This window comes from Rhododendron vialii, chromosome 2a (assembly GCF_030253575.1).
Source record: "Rhododendron vialii isolate Sample 1 chromosome 2a, ASM3025357v1".
In the NCBI taxonomy this organism is placed as follows: domain Eukaryota; kingdom Viridiplantae; phylum Streptophyta; class Magnoliopsida; order Ericales; family Ericaceae; genus Rhododendron; species Rhododendron vialii.
The window spans coordinates 41,443,195-41,463,207 of NC_080558.1; the positions used below are offsets into that span (position 1 = coordinate 41,443,195).

At 36.0% G+C, this 20,013-nt stretch overlaps 1 protein-coding gene across 2 annotated transcripts; it reads right to left on the minus strand.

The window, feature by feature from the left end:
- Nucleotides 1-1,073: 1,073 nt before the first annotated feature.
- LOC131317784 (dammarenediol II synthase-like) lies at nt 1,074-18,354 on the minus strand. 2 transcript variants are annotated; one of them, XM_058347420.1, is made up of 19 exons: nt 18,085-18,354; nt 17,209-17,456; nt 14,679-14,867; nt 13,917-14,006; nt 8,617-8,814; nt 7,520-7,604; nt 7,248-7,414; nt 6,974-7,162; nt 6,411-6,524; nt 6,175-6,294; nt 5,971-6,093; nt 5,778-5,876; nt 5,642-5,701; nt 5,366-5,412; nt 5,135-5,278; nt 4,826-5,003; nt 4,322-4,402; nt 2,576-2,659; nt 1,074-1,502 (listed from the first exon to the last, which is right to left on the minus strand). In XM_058347420.1, exons 2-19 carry the CDS (start codon nt 17,404-17,406, stop codon nt 1,380-1,382), a joined length of 2,289 nt encoding a protein of 762 aa, XP_058203403.1. In that variant the 5' UTR covers nt 17,407-17,456; nt 18,085-18,354; the 3' UTR covers nt 1,074-1,379. The 2 variants fall into 2 exon arrangements, with proteins under 2 accessions (XP_058203403.1, XP_058203404.1); XM_058347421.1 differs by lacking the exon at nt 14,679-14,867 and having other exon boundaries at nt 17,209-18,354.
- Between the last annotated feature and the right edge of the window lie 1,659 nt (nt 18,355-20,013).

Genomic DNA, 20,013 nt, shown 5'->3' on the forward strand with positions numbered 1-20,013 from the left:
TAAAGTCTTCTTGGAACTTGTGATTCATTCTCCAGATTCATCTTTGTAGTCTTACAAAAGGATATCCTATGTTACAATAATTAAACACAATCGGAAATACTATAAAATATTTAGCATTCTTATCAAGTTTCTTTGGTAAAAGTTCTAGTTCAGCAGGCTTTTCTTCTTTTAATATTTGCTTCCGCTGTCCCCAAAATTCCAACACAAAAGATGTTTGGCAGGCATTTTGACATTGAAGATGATCATCAGCTTGTCAGCCATATTTCTAGGAAGTCAATCGATCAACTTTCTTATGTGGACTGGATTTCTGTTGCACCAGGATCGATCACATTACATTGCTCACTTCAATTACAAATTTTACTGTCTTGTTCTGTTTATGCATTTGGTAACTTATATGTTGGAAAATTTCCAGATTAGTGAATGGAAATTGGGGCACACGGAGGATCACCGAGGCAACCGAAGGATCCCTCTTTTGGGTTCATTGTATCTGAACGAGTCCCTCAGATTTCCAGCAGTTTTTCAGCAAGTTATTGCCCATAATGTATGATTATTGGCAGAATTGAATCTAGTATTGATTTCGGCAGTTTTTCCCCAATTCATTGTTGTGTATTCGTGGCCCCCAAATTTAATTTCGGACTGTTACAAGGGCCACCTGAGGTGTATATATTCAGCATCCCATTTTTAGAAGTGACTCATGAGTTCACGAATTCACAAATCCACTCTGATATTGTTCTTGTGTGAGAAAGAGGCTGACATAGCATTCAGTTCGCCAAGGCGGCTGTCCGATGGTGTTCCGATAACTGTGGTCTAACCTTTCTATCCTAGGAGACTGTTTAGTTACAGAGACAAACGCCGGTCAACCTCCAACACTCAACAGTGAGGCGGTGAATCTGTATTAACTTTTAAGGAGACTGACTCTGGGCTCGGTTTGGTGTTACAATGTTATGTACATTCCGTTTTCTGTTCATGTAACATATAATCTGTAATTTGTTTATATTGTTAATGGAATTGTACTTTAATTTGGAATTACTTACACACAATTAAGTCTGATACATAACTTTTGACAAAAAATACACCTTGAAACACATGCTTTATAAACTTTATTTATTCAGCATTGCTCTGTTAAACACACCTTCAAAAACACAAGAAGGAAGATCATAGGTACATTTGACAAAAAATACACCTTGAAACACATGCTTTATAAACGTTATTAATTCTGCATTACTCTGTTAACTACACCTTCAAAAACACAAGAAGGAAGATCATAGGTACATTCAACTCAGATCATTCACATGGTATTTGACCCCTTGTCGACGTACTCGCTCTACTGGCTATCTTGTTTCAAACGTACAGACGCACTGCGTATACTGCCTTCGAGGTTATGTTTTCGGGGAAGAAGAACATAAGTGTTTGCGATACTCTCCCAGTGCCCATGTGGGAAACATATTTCTGTATAGGGTATAATTTTGCATGCAATTCTTCATAAAGGCTCCTGTTAATTCCTGTGAGGGTACATAGCTTGAAGGTTATGAGAGGAATGGTATTATAATAATTCTCATTCTCGCAATAATGTCGAAACTATTTGCCAAAAAGATTCCTAAACACGTTATCTAGATTTTTATTTTCTACGAAAAGCCCGAGTTTCCAGAGAGTACACCAAAACATAAATTTTATCTTCACAAGAACATTCTTCAACCAATAATGAACACGATAAGAAACTGTATTTTTCTTTTTGATTTTAGAGACTAATCATTTTGGAAAAGTGTTGCGTAGATCTATTATTGAAATGAGAACCTAATTTTGGTGCAATTTGGGCACATTTGCCCCTCAATTGGGCAGCTTTGTACACTGCCGCTTTGCCTTTAATTGTAATTTCGCACTTACAGATATTAACTATCAAAACCTAGAAACAATACAAATATATAGGTTTCTTTGAATAAAAGGGAAGTGTAAAAATTAATATATATATATATATATATATTGGGGCAGTTCTGGAGACACCCAAAAAAACACCTAAAAAAACATCTCATAGTTCCCGATCAAATTTTGATGATCCGAGCCGCTCAATGTGATCAGAACGTGATTTTAAGGGTACTCATGAGAAATCAGCCAAAAAAATGACCGGAAATGGCTTGATCCGAACAGTTTCGAACAGTTTTTTATTGAACGGTTCAAATAAAAACTGCTCAAATCAAGCCTTACCCGATCAATTTTTTTTGTTAATTTCTCGCGTGCACCTTTAAAGTCACATTCTGCACACATTGAACGGTTCGGATCATAAAAATTTGATCGGGAACTATAAGTTTGAGATTTGGAGTGTTTTTTTAGGTGTTTTTTTGGGTGTCCCTTGAACCGTCCCGTATATATATATATTGTTGGATTGCAATTTTGTGCAATCCATTTTTTATGTCTTTGTCTTAGTACAAAACTGCCCTTCACACATTATTTTCTTCACACATGAAAGGGTAGTCTTGTAATTCCCATGAATGCAAAAAAAAAAAAAAAATGAGTGCTTTTAGATAAAAAAGGAGTGTAAGAATCAATTCACTTACATAGTTTATACAATTAATATTACCTGTTGCGGAAAATCGCCGTCTTCCATTTGTGCATTAATTAGCAATTTGGCTGCTTTATGCAATGGGGTAGGATCTCTGTCAGCCTAGTTAAAAGAGAAGTCAAGAAAAAAAGTAAAATTTTGAATTATATCTACCGAACAAGATCTAATTATGTGCATTGTTACGATTCAAATGTCTCACATCAGCTAAGTATGGCCTTGGCCTCGTGTGTATAAGATCATGAGCACTCTTCCTTGTCCCAATTTATTGCACCTATTTTGACTTTTACGTAATTTAAGGAGAGATCATAATTACATTGACTTTGTGTCAATTTTATCATTTTACCCCTTTGTAATTTATGACTTTTTGTTAACTTTCTTTTCATGTCATTAATTTGCTTCACTTTTCTTTCAAATCAAGTTCAAAATTAGAATTTGGGAGGGAGAAATGAGGGGTAAAATGGTAATATAAACATCCAAAATTGAAAAGTTTTGAAATAAGCACATTATTTTGGAACATCACAAAAAAAAAATAAAGGCACAACAAAATAGAACGGAATGAGTAGTTTTCGGGGATGAATTCTAGACAAGGGTATCAATTGATATTAGATTTAGCCCCCACATTGCGATATGAGTTGTAAAATGAGGCAACCTCTTAGCTGTAAGGTACTTGAATTATATTTACTGATAGATGAGTGGAGCTGCCAAAAGTGAAAGGACTATCATAGTGTCAATGTCAATAAAGTGGACCGATTTAGACGTCAATTGTAGAGTGTGACAATCCTAATAAATGTTCCACATCAGCTGAATTGACCGTGTGTGTGTCTATATATATATATATATATATATATACAGTCATTTTCAAATAAGGTGATCTTTATTTTAGTTAAAATAAGGACCTCTCCATTTATCCCATTTTCCGTTTGAATTTTGATGATCCAAGCCGCTCAATGTGTTCAAAACGTGATTTTAAGGGTATCCGCGAGGAATCAGCAAAAAAAAAAGACCGGGAAGGTCTTCATCCGAGCAGTTTTAATTTGAACCGTTTGATAAAAAATAAACAAAAACTGCTCGGATGAAGCCCTTCCCGATCTTTTTTTTGCTGATTTCTCGTTAGTACCCTTAAAATCACGCTCTGAACACATTGAGCGGCTCGGATTATCGAAATTCAATCGGGAAAGGGAGGTCCTTATTTTATTAAGTTAAGATGGTCCTTAGGAGAAATGGACTATATATATATATATATATATATATATATATATATATATATATATATATATATATAAGGATTTGTCCGTCCCTAAAGGCACGGCGCAACATGAAATCTAATTAGTGGCAATTGTGCAACTAATATTGTTTGAGAGAGAGAGAGAGCCATAAGATTTATTGAGCAAATCAATTGTTAGGATTTATAGAGAGATATAATTCAAAAATAGTTCTTCCTTATTTTATATATATATATATATATATATATATATATATATATATATATATATATCCTTTTCAAAGCCGACTTTCAAGGGTAAGTTTTGCCCAATTGTTTGTATCAAGCGCCTTTCTCAACGAAAAAATTTTAGGGGCAAGTTTTCCACAAAATTAATGATATAGGCTCGATGTTGAAAACACTTTACTAAAGCAATCCCATTTACCACGAAACAAAATTTAATTCTTGAGAAGGCTATTTGTGCACTATAGATCAATAAATAAATAAAATTGGAAAAGAAGAAGTTATAATTCATCAAAAAAATAAAAAAAGAAGTAACTCACCTGTCCAGCATAAATGAGACCCAACATAGCCCATGATGTCTGTACAAAATGCGTTCGATTTCCTTCCAGCGGTATGTATTTCTGTATTTAACAATTACATAATTAAATAGAAACCAAGTCGTTAGATATTGTATCTTTGAAATTCTGTGCTGTGATAGTAATTAAGTTTATTGCTTTACAAGCTTGGGTGGACAAACATTTCGATATATATACCATTTTAACATCACATTATGCCTGGGATGGTAATGGAACGGGCCGGACTCGGATGGTACCAAAGGAATTACAAGAAATGAATTTGATTTACTTTTTTGGTATTTTATTCTTATAATTGAGGTTAGGTTAGGTAAAATAGGTCGGGAGGAGCAAATACTGTCTCCATCTCGTTTGCTTATCGGATCAGGAAATACTTGCTCAGATCGGGAACGGAAGACGGGGACAGTATGTGCTAAATTATCCATTAGAGCCAACATTATGGAGAAAAAGATGTTAGAGGAGGTTTGTTACCATAGATGGGCATGATTCATGGCTCTCTCCCCAGCCACCTTCCTCATTTTGTTTGGAAAGCAAAAACTGAACACCTCTACGAACTGATTGGCTATTTTTGTACGTACTCCCAGCCATAGTCAACCCTCCTAGCGCGAAATATGTACCATAGATGAAGCAAACTCCCCAGAAGCCATACCTGTGGATGTTTATAATGCTTTTGGTTAAGTCACAACTCTTATGCATTTTAGCATGTCTCTGAAAAAAAACACTCAAATGATGTATCTATTTATGATATCCTCAAGTTAGTTCAAAACAAAATGAACCCACCAAGAACCGTCGGGCTGCTGTCTCTTTTCGAGGAAACACACTGCTCTTTCCACAGAAGTATCTATTTCCTTTGCTCGATACATTGGGTATACGCGTTTGAACAATAGTAAACCTTCAATTACGGATGCAGTGTTCTCGACGTGCCTAGATTCCAATATAAATGTTCAAGCCATGGAAATTTTTTCAGGGCTAATAGCCTAATACAATGAAAGAAGTGGCACAAGAGTATACTCTTTCTCTAGCACAATGTCTGCAAAAAGTTCGGAAGGATTCAACATCTGAACAAAAAGGGAAAGGTGAGAGACCAAATAACCAATTAGGTTCAAATTGTATCGTAAATAGATTAACAAAAGCGTAACATTCCATTAGACTCCAAACAAGGTTGTGTTTGAGTAACCTATTGTAATTTGGAGCTACCGAGAGAAGAAAACAAAGTATTGTATCACTTCTTATTGTTTTACATGTATATACACTGCTCTAGGAATTTAGAACAATAGAACAACTTACTTCAAAATATGGCTGTGGAACTGCTGGTTCCCAAAGAGCAAAACCACCACTTTCAGGACTCTGAATTAAATGACATAAAGAGTTACGGTTCTAATCAAAACATCTAAAAACTACTGAGATACAATATTTTTCATACATGTAAGTACAAGAGGATGTCCACCGCCTCGTATAGCCGCTCAACATCCACTTTTTCTCCTGCAACATCTAGTGGCATTTGCGAAAGTAGTAATAGACACTGTAGAATAGTTAGTTGATTAGAAAATCGCTCTTTTGAATTTCAAGTAATCTTTCTTGTTATAGTGTCGTGGAGCTAATAAGACTAAAATTACCTTCATTGCTTCAGATGTGCAGTCTGAGACAGCCCAACCTTGATCTTGATCGGAGAAAGTCCATGCCCCTTTACTAAAGTGACGGTACATTTTCTTGAAATCCCCAGCAGGGTTTTCTTTGATCTTCATATTTAGTAACGGAAAATACATAAGTTGAAGACGTTGTACAAATTTTTAATTTTCTTCTAGTGAATTGAAAGATACCTGTGATTCTTTTATGAAAAAATGCGCCCTTTTAAGAGTATCTCCGTATTCATCAATAAGATTACTTGCCATAATAGCTTGAGTCATAAGAGCACAATCCCATAACTGACTACCAAAACTCTGCAATCAAAATCACAAGTGAGCAAATGAGTACGTACTACCCAGTACTATGTTTGTGACAAATACAATTGACAATCAAATAAGCACATCCAACACTATAATTTTGTAATGTGAACCTGCATTTTCATTCCATCTTCTGCAAGCCACAAGTAATCAGGAACTCTGGCAAGGTGATACTTGAACTCATCACCATTAGGGTCCTCTGCCCACCAAGACATCATTTGTAAACTCTGTTGCAATAAACACCCATTTAAATAAGAATCATAATGCTTTGGCACATGAGATCGTAAAGTGGAGTCCTTACAAATGTTATCGATTCTAGCAGTACTAGAAAGTTGGTTCCATTATGAAAGTTCAACTTCCTACAAAAATGCACTGAGAAGTGCCTTTTCTCATTTTCATTTTTTAAAGATTCATTAGGTCTATCTAGATGGTTGTATATCATCCAGGCCTAGGGACTAGAGAGAACTACAACTAGATATGGCATTTTTGCTTACTGAAATTAAAAGGATGAAGGCCTTCTTTTTCTTTTCGAGCTCATATCAACTTGGATAAGAAGGTGGCCCGAAAATACACCCGTGTAAAGAGTGTTTTTGTGTTACGGGAAGAACTCGCTTCATTCCTTCATTCACTTTTTATGTTCACTTCATTAACTTGTTTGCATTACTCATATACTCACCTTTTCTACGCATCCTATAGTAATGTATCTGCTACTTTCTGCTCCATGCCGCATGTGCTTGATTGCTTTTCGAAGAGCTTTCTCTCTAATCTTGGAAAACGGCCACCGGTTTATGATTGGCTCGCTCACATAATGAAGACCATCCCAAAGCAAATCTTGGATGTATGTGTGAGGATAATACACATCCTCCTGCATTGAAATTTAGCACCAAATTGATTTCCAAGTTGCTGTACTTAAATGTTGCTTGAAATACCATGAGAATTCATGCACCAACCTTACAACAACTATGGCGTGCTTTATTCCAGTCTATCTCCTCATATGGTTGTGTGTGAATTTCTTGTCTCAATGATTTGACAAGTTCAGTGATCGGTCCCACGGACTTTCTCCCATATAAATACGACATTGGCATGTAAGTTGTGCGAGTATAACACCACATTTTCCCTGAATTACACGAAGAATGAAATTAAAGTCAGGCCAAACCACATAATGGCTTGAGTCAAAAGTGCCTTTGAAGTTACTACTAGTATAAATCAATATTTAGTTCACCTGGATGGTAGGGGAAAAACGAAGGGAAAAGCCAAAACTCAGGGGTTAATGGGTTGCATCCTGACCATTCGTACACTCCAAGAACCTGCACAGCAGAACTTATACACACTTTAATGTTTAAACAATTCATGTCCTTTCAAACAATATTGTCACGAAGACAAATAGATAACGGTGCCAACGCTCAGCCGTCCGATTCGCTCAATTGTTGTTTGATGTGCAGTTCTAAACTACTAGATTTTAAGATATTATAATGCAACAAAATAAGATTACAAACGTAAGAGATAGATGTGTATCGGTATCTATTCCAATATACAAAGGGAGAAAACGTAACTGAAGTATTAAAAACTACCCATCCTAATCAATCGCAACCCACTTTCACATTTTATCCTCTTTGGTTTAAACTCTCTTCTAAGAAATCAATTTGATGGCAAGGGTCTGCTATTGATCCAGACACTAATCTGCCTGCCTCTTGGTTTTGATTTCCAGTTGTTTTACCTTGTGCACAAGCCATGTTATTCTGTTCGTTTGTTTTACATTTTTCAATCAACAGAAAGTCAAAGATAGTTTATTATTTTTGTGTCGATCGCCAGAAACTCTGTTTTCTTGTTTTTTGCATGTTTCCCCTGTTGGGTTCTCTCCCCAGTTTGTGGATTTATTACTTGTTCTCACTCATATCTGTTTAATGGCTAATTAAAACGTACTTGCAAAATCAGTGGAATAAACTAAAAAACTTTATGTCAAACACTTAGAGACCAACCTTTTGGTTGGGTGGAGAGGGGTGCCTAACACATTTCCCTCACCAAACCCTTGGCTCCCGGAATTCAGAATCTTGACCTTTGTAGTCTGTTGGTTCCTAAAATCAAGTGGTGACTCTAAATAGGATAAGTGAGAAGTGAGCCGCAATGAGCTCTTCCAATCAAACAAGACATGTCGTAACGGGTGTCTATGATAAGACCTCGAAAGAGGGGTACCTTTTTGGTGCGGTGGTTACTTTCCCTCTTGGATCACAAAAAAAAAATGGGCCAAAAAATTGACAGATCTTACAGGGTGAAATTTTGCCACAAATTGTCAAGAGAACCAGGTTTAGTAAGGTTTACCGAAAGATAGGTTTTGCCCCACGATGGTATCGCAGTTGCTCCACCATGATCAAGTATCCATTTCCGAGCCCTTTCCATTTCCATGTTTTCTCCATCATAAGGCCCTTTTCCTAACAAACGCAACGCAATGTAGCTAAGTGCCGAGCCAATCATAGTACTATGACCTCCTACGTAGAATCCCCATCCTCCATCATCATTCTGCATCAACAAATTTAATAAGAGTTAAAGCATTAATTCATGAATTCAGACAACAGATCACAAACATGGATTTTCGAAAAGAAAAATGCTATGGACATAATGAATGTGCACACGTCAAATACATGTGCATGTGTTGGAATCCGTTCTATGTGTGTGGGCCTCACACGTACACTGGGAATCATGCTTAGCATTCGATGGTTCCAAACGCATATGTCATGACCCGTGTGTTTCCGTCTGTCGGTAAAGTACGCAGATGTGTCGGAAACTGTCCTATGTATGTGGGCCGCCATACAAATTAAATAGGCATCCTTTTTAGAGGACTTATTTAGGTGCTCATCCTAGTAGGTTTAAATACTTATGTTTACATCCTTAGATAAGTTGAATGACTCATTTTGTCCTCTGTTATTATTCATATCCATATTTGAATGGTACTTATTTTCCTTAATTATAGATACACTCTCCCCAAATACATTTTGGCCCTCTTTTCTCGGAACATTGAAGTGGGAGAAAAGGAAAGTACACTCCAGAATGTTGAGTTCAAAAAAAAAAACAACGGTGCTACTTGCATATATTTTTGTGCACATATCATGCACATACATTTTTGTGAGATCCATATCGGAGTCCTACAAAATGATCCGAACCGCTCATCTTTTTAAAAATATTTTTTGGAGGGTTCCTGTAAAAAATCAACTCCAATGGATATTGGCAAGAGCTTTCTCAAAAATCATAGGGCAAAATAGAATGATTCACCCTACTATTTCTAAGAAAGCCCTTACCGATATCCGTTGGAGTTGATTTTTTACGGGACCCTCCAAAAAATATTTTAAAAAAAATTAGTGATTTGGATCATTTTGTGGGACCCTGATATGAGCCCCACAAAAATGTATGTGCATGATATGTGCACAAAAATTTGTGCGAGAATCATTATTGAAAAAAAAAATCCTAAATGGACAAGACGACCACATTGGCCATCAACATCACCTCGCTGTTGTGCGGCAGGCCCTGAAGGACCCAACCACAACCCGACAATCATTGATGGTCATGATATTGGGAAAATAACAAATCAAACATATCCGAAAAACTAATGGAGAAACCAAACCAAAAAAAGAAAAGAATAAGAGAGATCAAAATATACATGGTTCGGCTTATGGTTGTAAACCTACTCCACGAGCAAGCGAACGAGAGACGATTCCATTATGTGAAGTGAACGATGATCCAAAGAGCTACAATGGTGACAAACAAACAAAGCCCTCTCAAAGGGACCCGGGGACTGTGTTGCACAACGAGTGTTGTGCAGCGTGCTGCGCCAAAACTACGTCGTTTTGGTGATGTTTTGTGCCAAGTGTTTCAGCCAACTAGGGACTCGTTTGGCTGCCCAGATTTATGTTGTTTCAAATTATAGCCACAAAACAGAGTATTCCAAATTGCAAAGTGCACTAGGAAACAAATCAAACCCAAACAATTTCAAATGTAGCGATTGAAATTTGTCCCAATATGCTCTAAATACCAAATGTATTCCACTAGGCACAAATCAAAATAGAGTATTCCAAATGTATCCCAAAGTTTTAATCAATTGGGCAACAAAACAATAAAAACACGGCAACCAAAGTCTTAATCCTCTCGGTACTGATTAAGACGTTGTCGTTTTGTTTTTGTGGGTAGCCAAATGAGTCCCTTGTTGGCTGAAACACTTGGCACAAAATATCCCCAAAACGACGTAATTTTGGCATGTAGCATGCTACACGACACGCGTTGTTTGGATTGTCCACGAACTCGGCCCGGCCCGGCCCGAAAATAGACCTAACATATGGTTTCTATTAGCCTGTTCGATCGGATTCAGGTCTGTATGGTTGGATTTTTCAAACTGTCAGCTAGGTTTCGGATGTACCATATAAAATCTCAGGTGAACTCACCCGACCGACATATTTTGTATAAAAAGAGAAAAATACCCCTAATTTCCCAAATTCCACCCCATTTGTTCATTCTATTCAACGCGACTCCACTCCTCCAGACATCCACTTCTCCTTCCTCGTCCCACAGTCCCACTCCCACCCTCACTCCTCAGTATTCTCCTTCCTCTATTTTCCCTCCCCCAAAAACCCTAAATCGCAGATCAAAAAGCCCAATACAGTAGACTCCACATGTCTTCAACGACGACGTTCTCGTCCTCAACGACTATGGCGTCCTCACCGCAGTCGTTCCCAACCGTCCACCTCGCTCGATTCCTCCTCGATCCACCGGCCGCCACCTCCTTCTCTGCCATTGGGCCATTGTAATTTTGGAATCGAAAATATGATTTTCAGAAAAAGGTGTGTAGATCTGTGATTATGAATTGTGAATTTGTAATATTATGCTGTGAATCATGATTGTCATCTGATCTGATATTGTGATTGTGTAGATCTGTGAGTGTGTTTGTGATTTTTGCGACTCTGTATGTGTTTTTAAACAACCTGACAATCCGACCCAAATCAACACTACAAGAAAAATCACAATAGCTAACAAAAAAAAACATTCGTCAGCAAAAATTACTATAGGTGACGAAAACATATTATAGGTGACGAAAAATTGACTTTCGGAGACAACCTATAGGTGATGAAAGGTTGTCGAGAAAAGTCACTTTTGGTAACGAAAATCTTGTTTTCTGTCACCTATAGTAACTTTTGGTGACGAAAATCTTGTTGCTTCATCACCTATAGTAAAAATTAAACTTCGTCAGCTATTGTGATTTTTCTTGTAGTGCAACCCGAACCAATTAAAACTTGGTTTGGTTGGAACCCGACATGTGTTTCGGTCAGGCTCGGATGGCTATTTACACAATCCAACTAAAAGTCGGGTCAAGTCCAATCCGACCCAAATCCGACCAAACCCGTCCGATGGACAGCCTTACGCTCTATGCAGCACAGTCCCCAGATCCCTCACAAAGGGACTCCCACCAACCTCAAAATACAAGTTCTCTCACCGAATAAAAAACGATTAAAATCTCTCACCAAATACAGATTCTCTTTCATTAAGTCTCACAAAACCCCTAAGATTTTAACCAAGAGACACAGCCAGAACATATATAGTTCCACAAATGTGACCGGATGTCACATAGAAGTGAATGATTTTCATGAAACCTTACGATTTCAATCTGAAAGAATCGTCAAAACAGCCGGAACATATTTCTCATACATGGTATATTGCTCTTTGTAACCAAACAACTCTTCTTCAGAACTATTAATTCGACGAAGGCGACGAATGCTTGGATTCGGCAGTGGCTTGCGGATGGTGGTTGAGACAATGGGTGGCGGATTGGCTCTGGTGGCAACTCACTCTTACCTAGAGACAATGGGCTAATTTTTTGGTTGATCTGTGAAGTTTAAGAGGTTTGAGTAAAATTTGAGTAGGGTTTACTTCAATTTTTGCAGGGTTAATTTGTTGAATTTTTTGATGTGTTGTATGTTATGTTGAAGATACGTTTTCATGGTTTATTTCCAAAATTATATCATGAAGGTAAATAGTACGTTTAAATGGATTAATGGCCGTTCAAAAAAAATGTTTGAATGGACTATTTGCCTTTTTTGTTTTGTTTTTGCTATAATGGATGGTATGTTGAAGATAGATCTCCATGGATAACTTTTAGAAATATGTAATGAAAGTAAATGATGTATTTGTTGAATCTTTTTTTCATGGGATAATTTTTGAAGGAGGTCATGAATAATTGTTGAAATAAGTCACGACATAGATGATATATTCAATAAAGTATGATAGATTTAGGAAAGAAAAAAAAAAAGACCATCAATCATACAAATATGTCATGAAAAATATATCATGACATATTGCCAAATTGCCATTAGATTTTTTGCAAATTTATCATGTGTAATTCTCGAATTTGTCATGTTTATCATAATTGTCATGAACATGATGTTTGGTTGATTTATGCTGAATTTTTCAAATCATATATGTGAAATATCTACCATATTTGTATTCAACAAGTTTATTTTACTTTTTATAATTTGATAGTTTTTTAACTTTGTATTTAGTTTTAATTAAGTTTTGTTTTGAGATTTTAGGGGACTGAAAATTTAATAGAGAAGATTAGGAGAGAGAAAGAATTAAAAAGATTAGGTAAGAGAAAGGTTTGAAAGATTGGAGAGCGAATTGGAATAATTGGAAAATATAAGGAGAGAGAAATATTTGAAAGATTAGGAGATTAGAGAAATGGTAGTTTAAGATTTATTTGAATTTGAGAATGCAAAGATAAGTTCTTAAACCCATTAGGATGAGGGCTTAAGTATCTACGTAGGGGAGGACCTCTATTTAAGTTCCCCTACTTACTTTCAATATGGAACTCACGTGCATCAGACAACAATTTCGAACATGTGTCAGGATTTGTGCATCCCTTGTATGTCTCTAGCATTGCTCTTTGAAATTACAGCCCAACTATGTGCAAAGATTGTGCACACAGATTGTGCACAGATCATAGTGGGGCCCACTTCGAAACCCAAACAAACGATTCAAGTCGTTTATTAAATTTACAGTATCTTTTTGAGTGGCTAAGCAAAAAATTAGCTAAACCCAGATAACGGTAAGTGCTTGATTCAATTTTCTAACTTTTTATTCAAATTTTTGGATCTATAATTTGAATGTAAATTTAGTACATTGGATCAAGTAATTACAGTTACCCAATTGAGATGATATCAACAGGGCTACTTGAATCAATATTTTAAATTTAGCGAACGGTTTGGATTGTTTGTGTGGAACCTAGAGTGACCCTTATGCCGTGATCTGTGCAAAAAAAAATGAATCAATATTTTAAATTTAGCGAACGGTTTGAATTGTTTGTGTGGAACCCAGAGTGACCCTTATGCCGTGATCTGTGCAAAAAAAAATCTACGTTCAAAGACTTTCTATTGAAATAAAACTACGGTACAGGCACAAAGTTGCACGCACAGGTCTGATCAACACAGTTTCGTCCATAATGATCGACGTAGGTGGGTCCTACCATGCATGCTTTGAACAATTCCTGACACATTTGTGTTAGGATTTGTTCGTATCCAACTGTGTCCGTAACATTGCTGTTTTGAGTTTTCGCTCGCAATAATTTTTTTATCACTATATACCTGGTGATTGTAAAGGTACCGAATCATCTCCTTCTTGTGCTCTGCTGTTAAGACGGTGTTGATTGCTCCGCTAATGTATAGGACAATGAGCTGCAAATTCCAGTTGATAGTTGTCAAGTTTATTGATGTGACTGAGCTATGTTATTTTTCTAATAATTAAGAAGAAAAATTTAGACTAATTTATGAGCAAATATTTTTTTGAAATTCGTATATGAAATAATTATAGAATTTTTTGTACATCCTGGATCATACTGTCAACAAGAAAAAAGACGAATCGACGGATATCAGTTATTGAAAGAAACGAATTCTACGGAAAAACAGAAAATCCATGTCGGGAAACAAATGGAATATCTGATACGTTATTTCACTTTTTTTTTTGTGTGTGCAAAGGGACTCGACCGTATAGTCTAGCCCCATTTTGGGCCCTTCTCGGATTTGCTTGAATGATCGGGACTATTAAGTTCCTTAAACCCTGTCAAGTACATCACCCACCACAACCATGTTCATCGGAATATCAAATTTCTTTTTCCCGAAACACATTTATGATAGTGAAAAATGGTAACTACAAAGTTTGAAATACTGCATTGGAACCTTTTTTTTGCAACATTGATATGTTTCAAAAACATATTAACTAATCTCCAATAAATATAGTTCTCGGTGTGTTTGATGTTCTCAATAAAGGCTAAAAATGAATGATATCTGTCATTGGAAACCACAGGATCAGTAACTATATCTATATATATTAGCAAAAGTACTACTTACCAGGGGAGGTGTGAAAAAATTCGGGCCGCTATTTTCAGCTGGCCAGTGACCATCTTTTGATTGAATTGCACGATTCAATCGAACGGCTTTTTTGAGAGCAGTTGTAACGGCTTCGTAGTCCACTTGTTCCTCCTCCCCTAGTCTCGCAGGCGGTATGCTTAGATCGACGTTGCTGTTTTCCTTTTTAATCTGCGTCGTTGGTTTTACATATCAAGAGATGCAAATTGATGAGAGAAAAAAACGGTTTAGAATTTTTTTACATCTTCAATTTTCTTTTTTCGAACAGAATTCTCTAAACCGAACAGGATTATTTCACACCCCTCGATATGGTTTTATCAAGTGGAATGTCGATATATGGAGCTGTAAACAAGAACGGTGGAGTGGCTGGTGTTGGCATTGTCGCCCGTAACCATCTCGGCAGTGTATTGGGTATGGTCTCCAAGCCTTTTACAGGCGGCTAGAATCGTTGCTCGGGTATCATTGTGGAAGGTGATTCAGCCCAAGTAGTCCAAGCTTTGAACTGGCACTACAACAAAATTGGTCTATGTCGATGAAAAAAATCCGTCGCCAATTAGCTCATTTTTGTTGCCATAAGCATTTCCGACGAAAAAATCGTCATGCCCATTTGTCATCTTATCCTTGTCGCGAAAGACCCCTGGCGACGAAATATTTTTTTTGTCGCTGATTATTCCTATCGGCGACAAAAAAAATTCGTCGGCAATGCATTTTCATTGAGACGAATTTTTTCGTCTCTAAATGCCAAACGGTAAAAATAATCTGCAATTCGTAGTTGCCACCACTCGAACTCATGACCTTAGAGATTTACCCCCGTGGTGCATACAAACTGACCAGGAGACACTATGCGTTACCAAAAAAAAAAAACAATTATTGGAGTATATTTTACAATTTAGGGGTGAGCAAAATAACCGTCAAACCGTGAATCCTGTTCAAACCGACTAGTTTGGTTTGGTTTTTTAGTGATATGGTTTGGTTCAAATTTTAAAAATCTAGAAACCGTGTTAAATGGTTTGGTATGTGGATTTACGTTAATAGTTTTGATTCCAAACCGAATATCACACACGTATACTATAATATATATGTTCAGGTACATTAAAAAAATTAATTTTCTAATCTAATCATCTATTCCACCACCCTATTATTTTACTTCCAAATTAATTCCCTAAACTTCTATATGCGATAACCTATTCCTACCATTTCAATACACAAAGCATAGGTTCGACTCAATTGATTTCTCACTCTTTTCGCTCGGTTACTAATTCTAATACTCTATTCCTTCGCTAATTACTTATATTCTACTCTTATTTAGTTAGTTAATGTTAGTGAGTTTTTGTGATTTTTATAGAGCTAGCTAGTTTTAATATAAGTTTTGGTATTCAATTTTAAGTACTTCAAATAGTTTATGTGGATGATATCTCAATTTCGAGTGAACCGTGGTTTAAAACCGAAATCGAACCGCCTTTTAATGGTTTGGATTTGTTTGGTTATATGAACTTTATGGGTTGGTTTGATTCTCCAAATTCTTAATCCGTCGGTAGTGATTTGATTCTTAGTTTACTATAAAACTGGACTAATCCGGTTCATGCTCACCCCTAATTTACATCATTGGATTTGTCTCGTCGTTTTCTCTTACAACCTTCAGTGTATCCATAATTGCCTATAAATTAATAATGCAATTCCTGCAATGGGTCACGTAAAGGTGACACATGTTAGGTTTAGACATTCGGTTTACCTATTTCAGTGATAGATAACATTTATTTCTTTCTATTATTTTATAAATAATGGATTAAGGAATTAAGATTTGATCAATATACTACATATATGCACAGGTTTTGATATATATCCGGTTCTAGAGACAATACATTTGACAATACATTTTTTGAAACCCCACGTGGGACCTTTACATAAATGATCAGAGCCGTTTAATATATTTAGAACATATTTCTAAGGGGTCCTTAAAAAATTAACTCATTTGGATAACAGTAAGGGCTTGATCGGCTTATTTATTTGATTCCTGCCAAATTTTGCAGGATAAAATTGAATGAACCGATCAAGCCCTTACCGATATCAAAATGAGTTGATTTTTTAAGGGAATCCTTAAAAACATATTTTAAACAAGTTAAACGGCTCCGATTATTTGCGTGAGGCTCCGAAAAATGTATATTGTCTCTAGGATTGGCACAAATATATATACACACACACACACACACAAATTATCCAGTAAGGGATCACTTTGAGCGGTTCGGATCATCAAAATTTGATCTGGAAAGCAAGGTCCGCACGATAAAACGGTAAGGAATCTCTCACTGGATAAGGACTCTGTGTGTGTGTGTGTGTATATATATATATATATATATCCATCATTAATTTGTAGAGCTCATGTGCATGGCTCAGTTCCACACAAATTTGTGTCCAAATCTGCGTACTCTGAGTACTTTGCATACTCAAAAAAAGAAAAAAAAAATCTGCATACTTTGCGTGCACAAACTTTTTCTTAAGATTTTATTTATACCTGCAATCGCATGAGAACATCGCCGCCGGGACGAACTCGAAATTTATTTTTCTGGTAGTCATCTCGAGCTTTTTCAACTGCTTCTCTCTCCTCTGGTGTCCCAGCATCAGGATCGAACTCCCAAATTTGTCTACCAACAAAGTTGTTGGTGCTATACAACCATTGCCCTTGGCCTTCTGCAACCTTTAGCTTCCACATGTATTCTTTTTCGAACTCAATTCAATGGCTCTCCCCCTTTCTCTTGGTAGCTGAAGTACTTGCATGAACAAAATTAAACGCGACCATTTACATGGATATATCAGTCGGATCAGTGGTGGACGCACAATTTATGTTAGCAGGGTCCGAACCACATGCATTTCCACATAATAACAAATGTACACTTTATAAGTAATATTACAAGTTTCTAGGTTTGGGAAGAGATGAAGTGGTTTATATATACGTTGCCGTTGTTCAATTTTCTTCACGAAAATATTTGGAGTGGTGAAAATCTGCAAATTGAGGTATATACATAATGTTGACTTCATTTATCATACATGCATTTTATCTAATGAAAGTGATGACTTAAGTCTAAATTATATTGGCCATTAATATTATACAGAACCAGAACACAATTATGCATCGATGTCTAATCAAGTTGATTATACAAAATTCTAGTACTACTTTTAATTTGCCACATTGGCGAAATGAATAGTTTGGATCAATGTCGTTGGTCTCGGATGAGACTTAAAATCAAGTTTGAAATCAGTTATGGGTTGGGCTTAAAATTTTGGAATCAAGTTTGAAATCAGCTATGTACATGTAGAGAGAGAGAGAGAGAGAGAGAGAGAGAGGGGCAAATATGGGAATAAAGTGGAAGCTGTTGTGTAGTGTAGATACCTGGACGAGTGAGAGCTGAAAACAAGTACATATATAGAAACCCCAAGAGGTATTGCTATTTATAGACTTTGATTTCCTTACCGGATGGTAGATGACAGTGGAGTCACTTTAAGGAGCGTGCCGGTGATTTGACTTTTTTTTTCGGCAAGTAAAAAAAAAATGACTTTGCCGGTGATTGATGAATAAACCCTTAAGGCAACTTTGTGTCTAAATCTCTAACAACTACTGGTGCCGAATTTTATTGTCGGTGTGGATGGTTTTTGACAAATGCAATTTGTTCTTCTGTTACCAAATGCAATTTATACTTTTTAAGAGGAAATAATCTTGATTTCCGACTCAGTTAAGCAAAACTGGTCAACATAAGATATCATATTTTTAAATATGAAATTGAAGTACAAATAGGCTACTCCATAAATTAGTCAAGGAGAACGAGAACGCAGCATAAAAAATGAGAACGGGAGGAGCGCATGACTACTCATCACAAAGGATGGAATCAAGAGAGGTCTAGTGGCGGCGACCGTCACGACAAGAATTTTAGAAAATGCAATTATTATATGTAAAAAAAAAATTATGTCCAACTTATATAGTCTCGCCACTACTAGATTTTTTTAGTATACATTTCGCCAATGCTAGGGTAAAATCCTGGTTCTGTCCTTGCTCATGATATTTTGAAGGTTTAGATGACTAAACTCTGTTCCACTTAGTTTTTTATTATTTAAATACTTATATCTTATTTTACAAGACAGATCATTCTCTTACAATACATTATCTTTAATTCAAAACATGCATAATATTTATTTGTATTTCTCCTAATGGAACGGGGCCTAATAGGGTCACCAACCTTACCCTTTTCTTTTCTTCTTCTTTTTTCAAATCTTGTACCAACCTTACTCCTCCAATGAATGACATCAAGTTCATCCTTTTCTTGGAATGGGATTGGTCTAACTTATTCTAGAATTGTTTTTCACTAGTTTTCATGTAAAAAGTATTTTTGTTAGTTTTTGATTTTTTAATTGTTTTAAGTTATTTATTTGTCTCGTCGAGGGAAGTCAAAATAATAATTATTATTATTATGATTCGGTCTTGAAGATAATTGAAAAAAAATCTAAAAGTTCTATTTAGCTATTTGGAATTACTTTTGTCTTTATTGAACTTTTCTAAGTTGTTCATAACTTTTTAATTTCTAAATTTTATACATCAAGACCAATACGTAATCCAAAAAAATATGAAACAAAGCTAACAAAAGTTCACATTACTTTTTGGAATTTTTTTTGGATATTTCCAAAAATTCTTGTGAAAAAATCATAATATTTTACTTTTTTGATTGCTCTCGTCGAGACGAACCAACAATACATAATCATCAATTTTTTTTTACAAAAGTTCACATGACTTTTTAAAATTTTTCTTGGATATTTCTAAAAATACTTGTGAAAAAATCATAATTTTTTCCTTTCCTGATTGCTCTCGTCGAGACAAACCAATAATACATAATCATTAATTTTATTTTATTTTTGTCAATCGAAAGGCCAAATCAATTCATTAATATCCATCATACAACACCTACAGGTAATCCAATAACAGAGCAAGTCATACAGCAGCAGCAACTGATAACTTAATAGAGTTTGTCTCAATTTTTGATACCCACGAGTCACGACATTAGAGTTATGTCAGACCCGCAAGATATCTCATTTTTTTTAGTCAAACCCGCAAGAGATCTCAACTTTTAGTACTTAATTAATAGATTTTTTAGTCAAGCACGCATCTCAATTATTAGTTAGTACTACTTAATTGAGTTATGTCAACACCGCAAGAGACCTGGATTTTTATCCGGATCGCACCATACCCACGACATTAGCAGTTCATTCTTTTTTGATAATCAGATGTTCGGATCAGTTTACGCTCACTTCAACCAATATTCCGGAAGTTAAC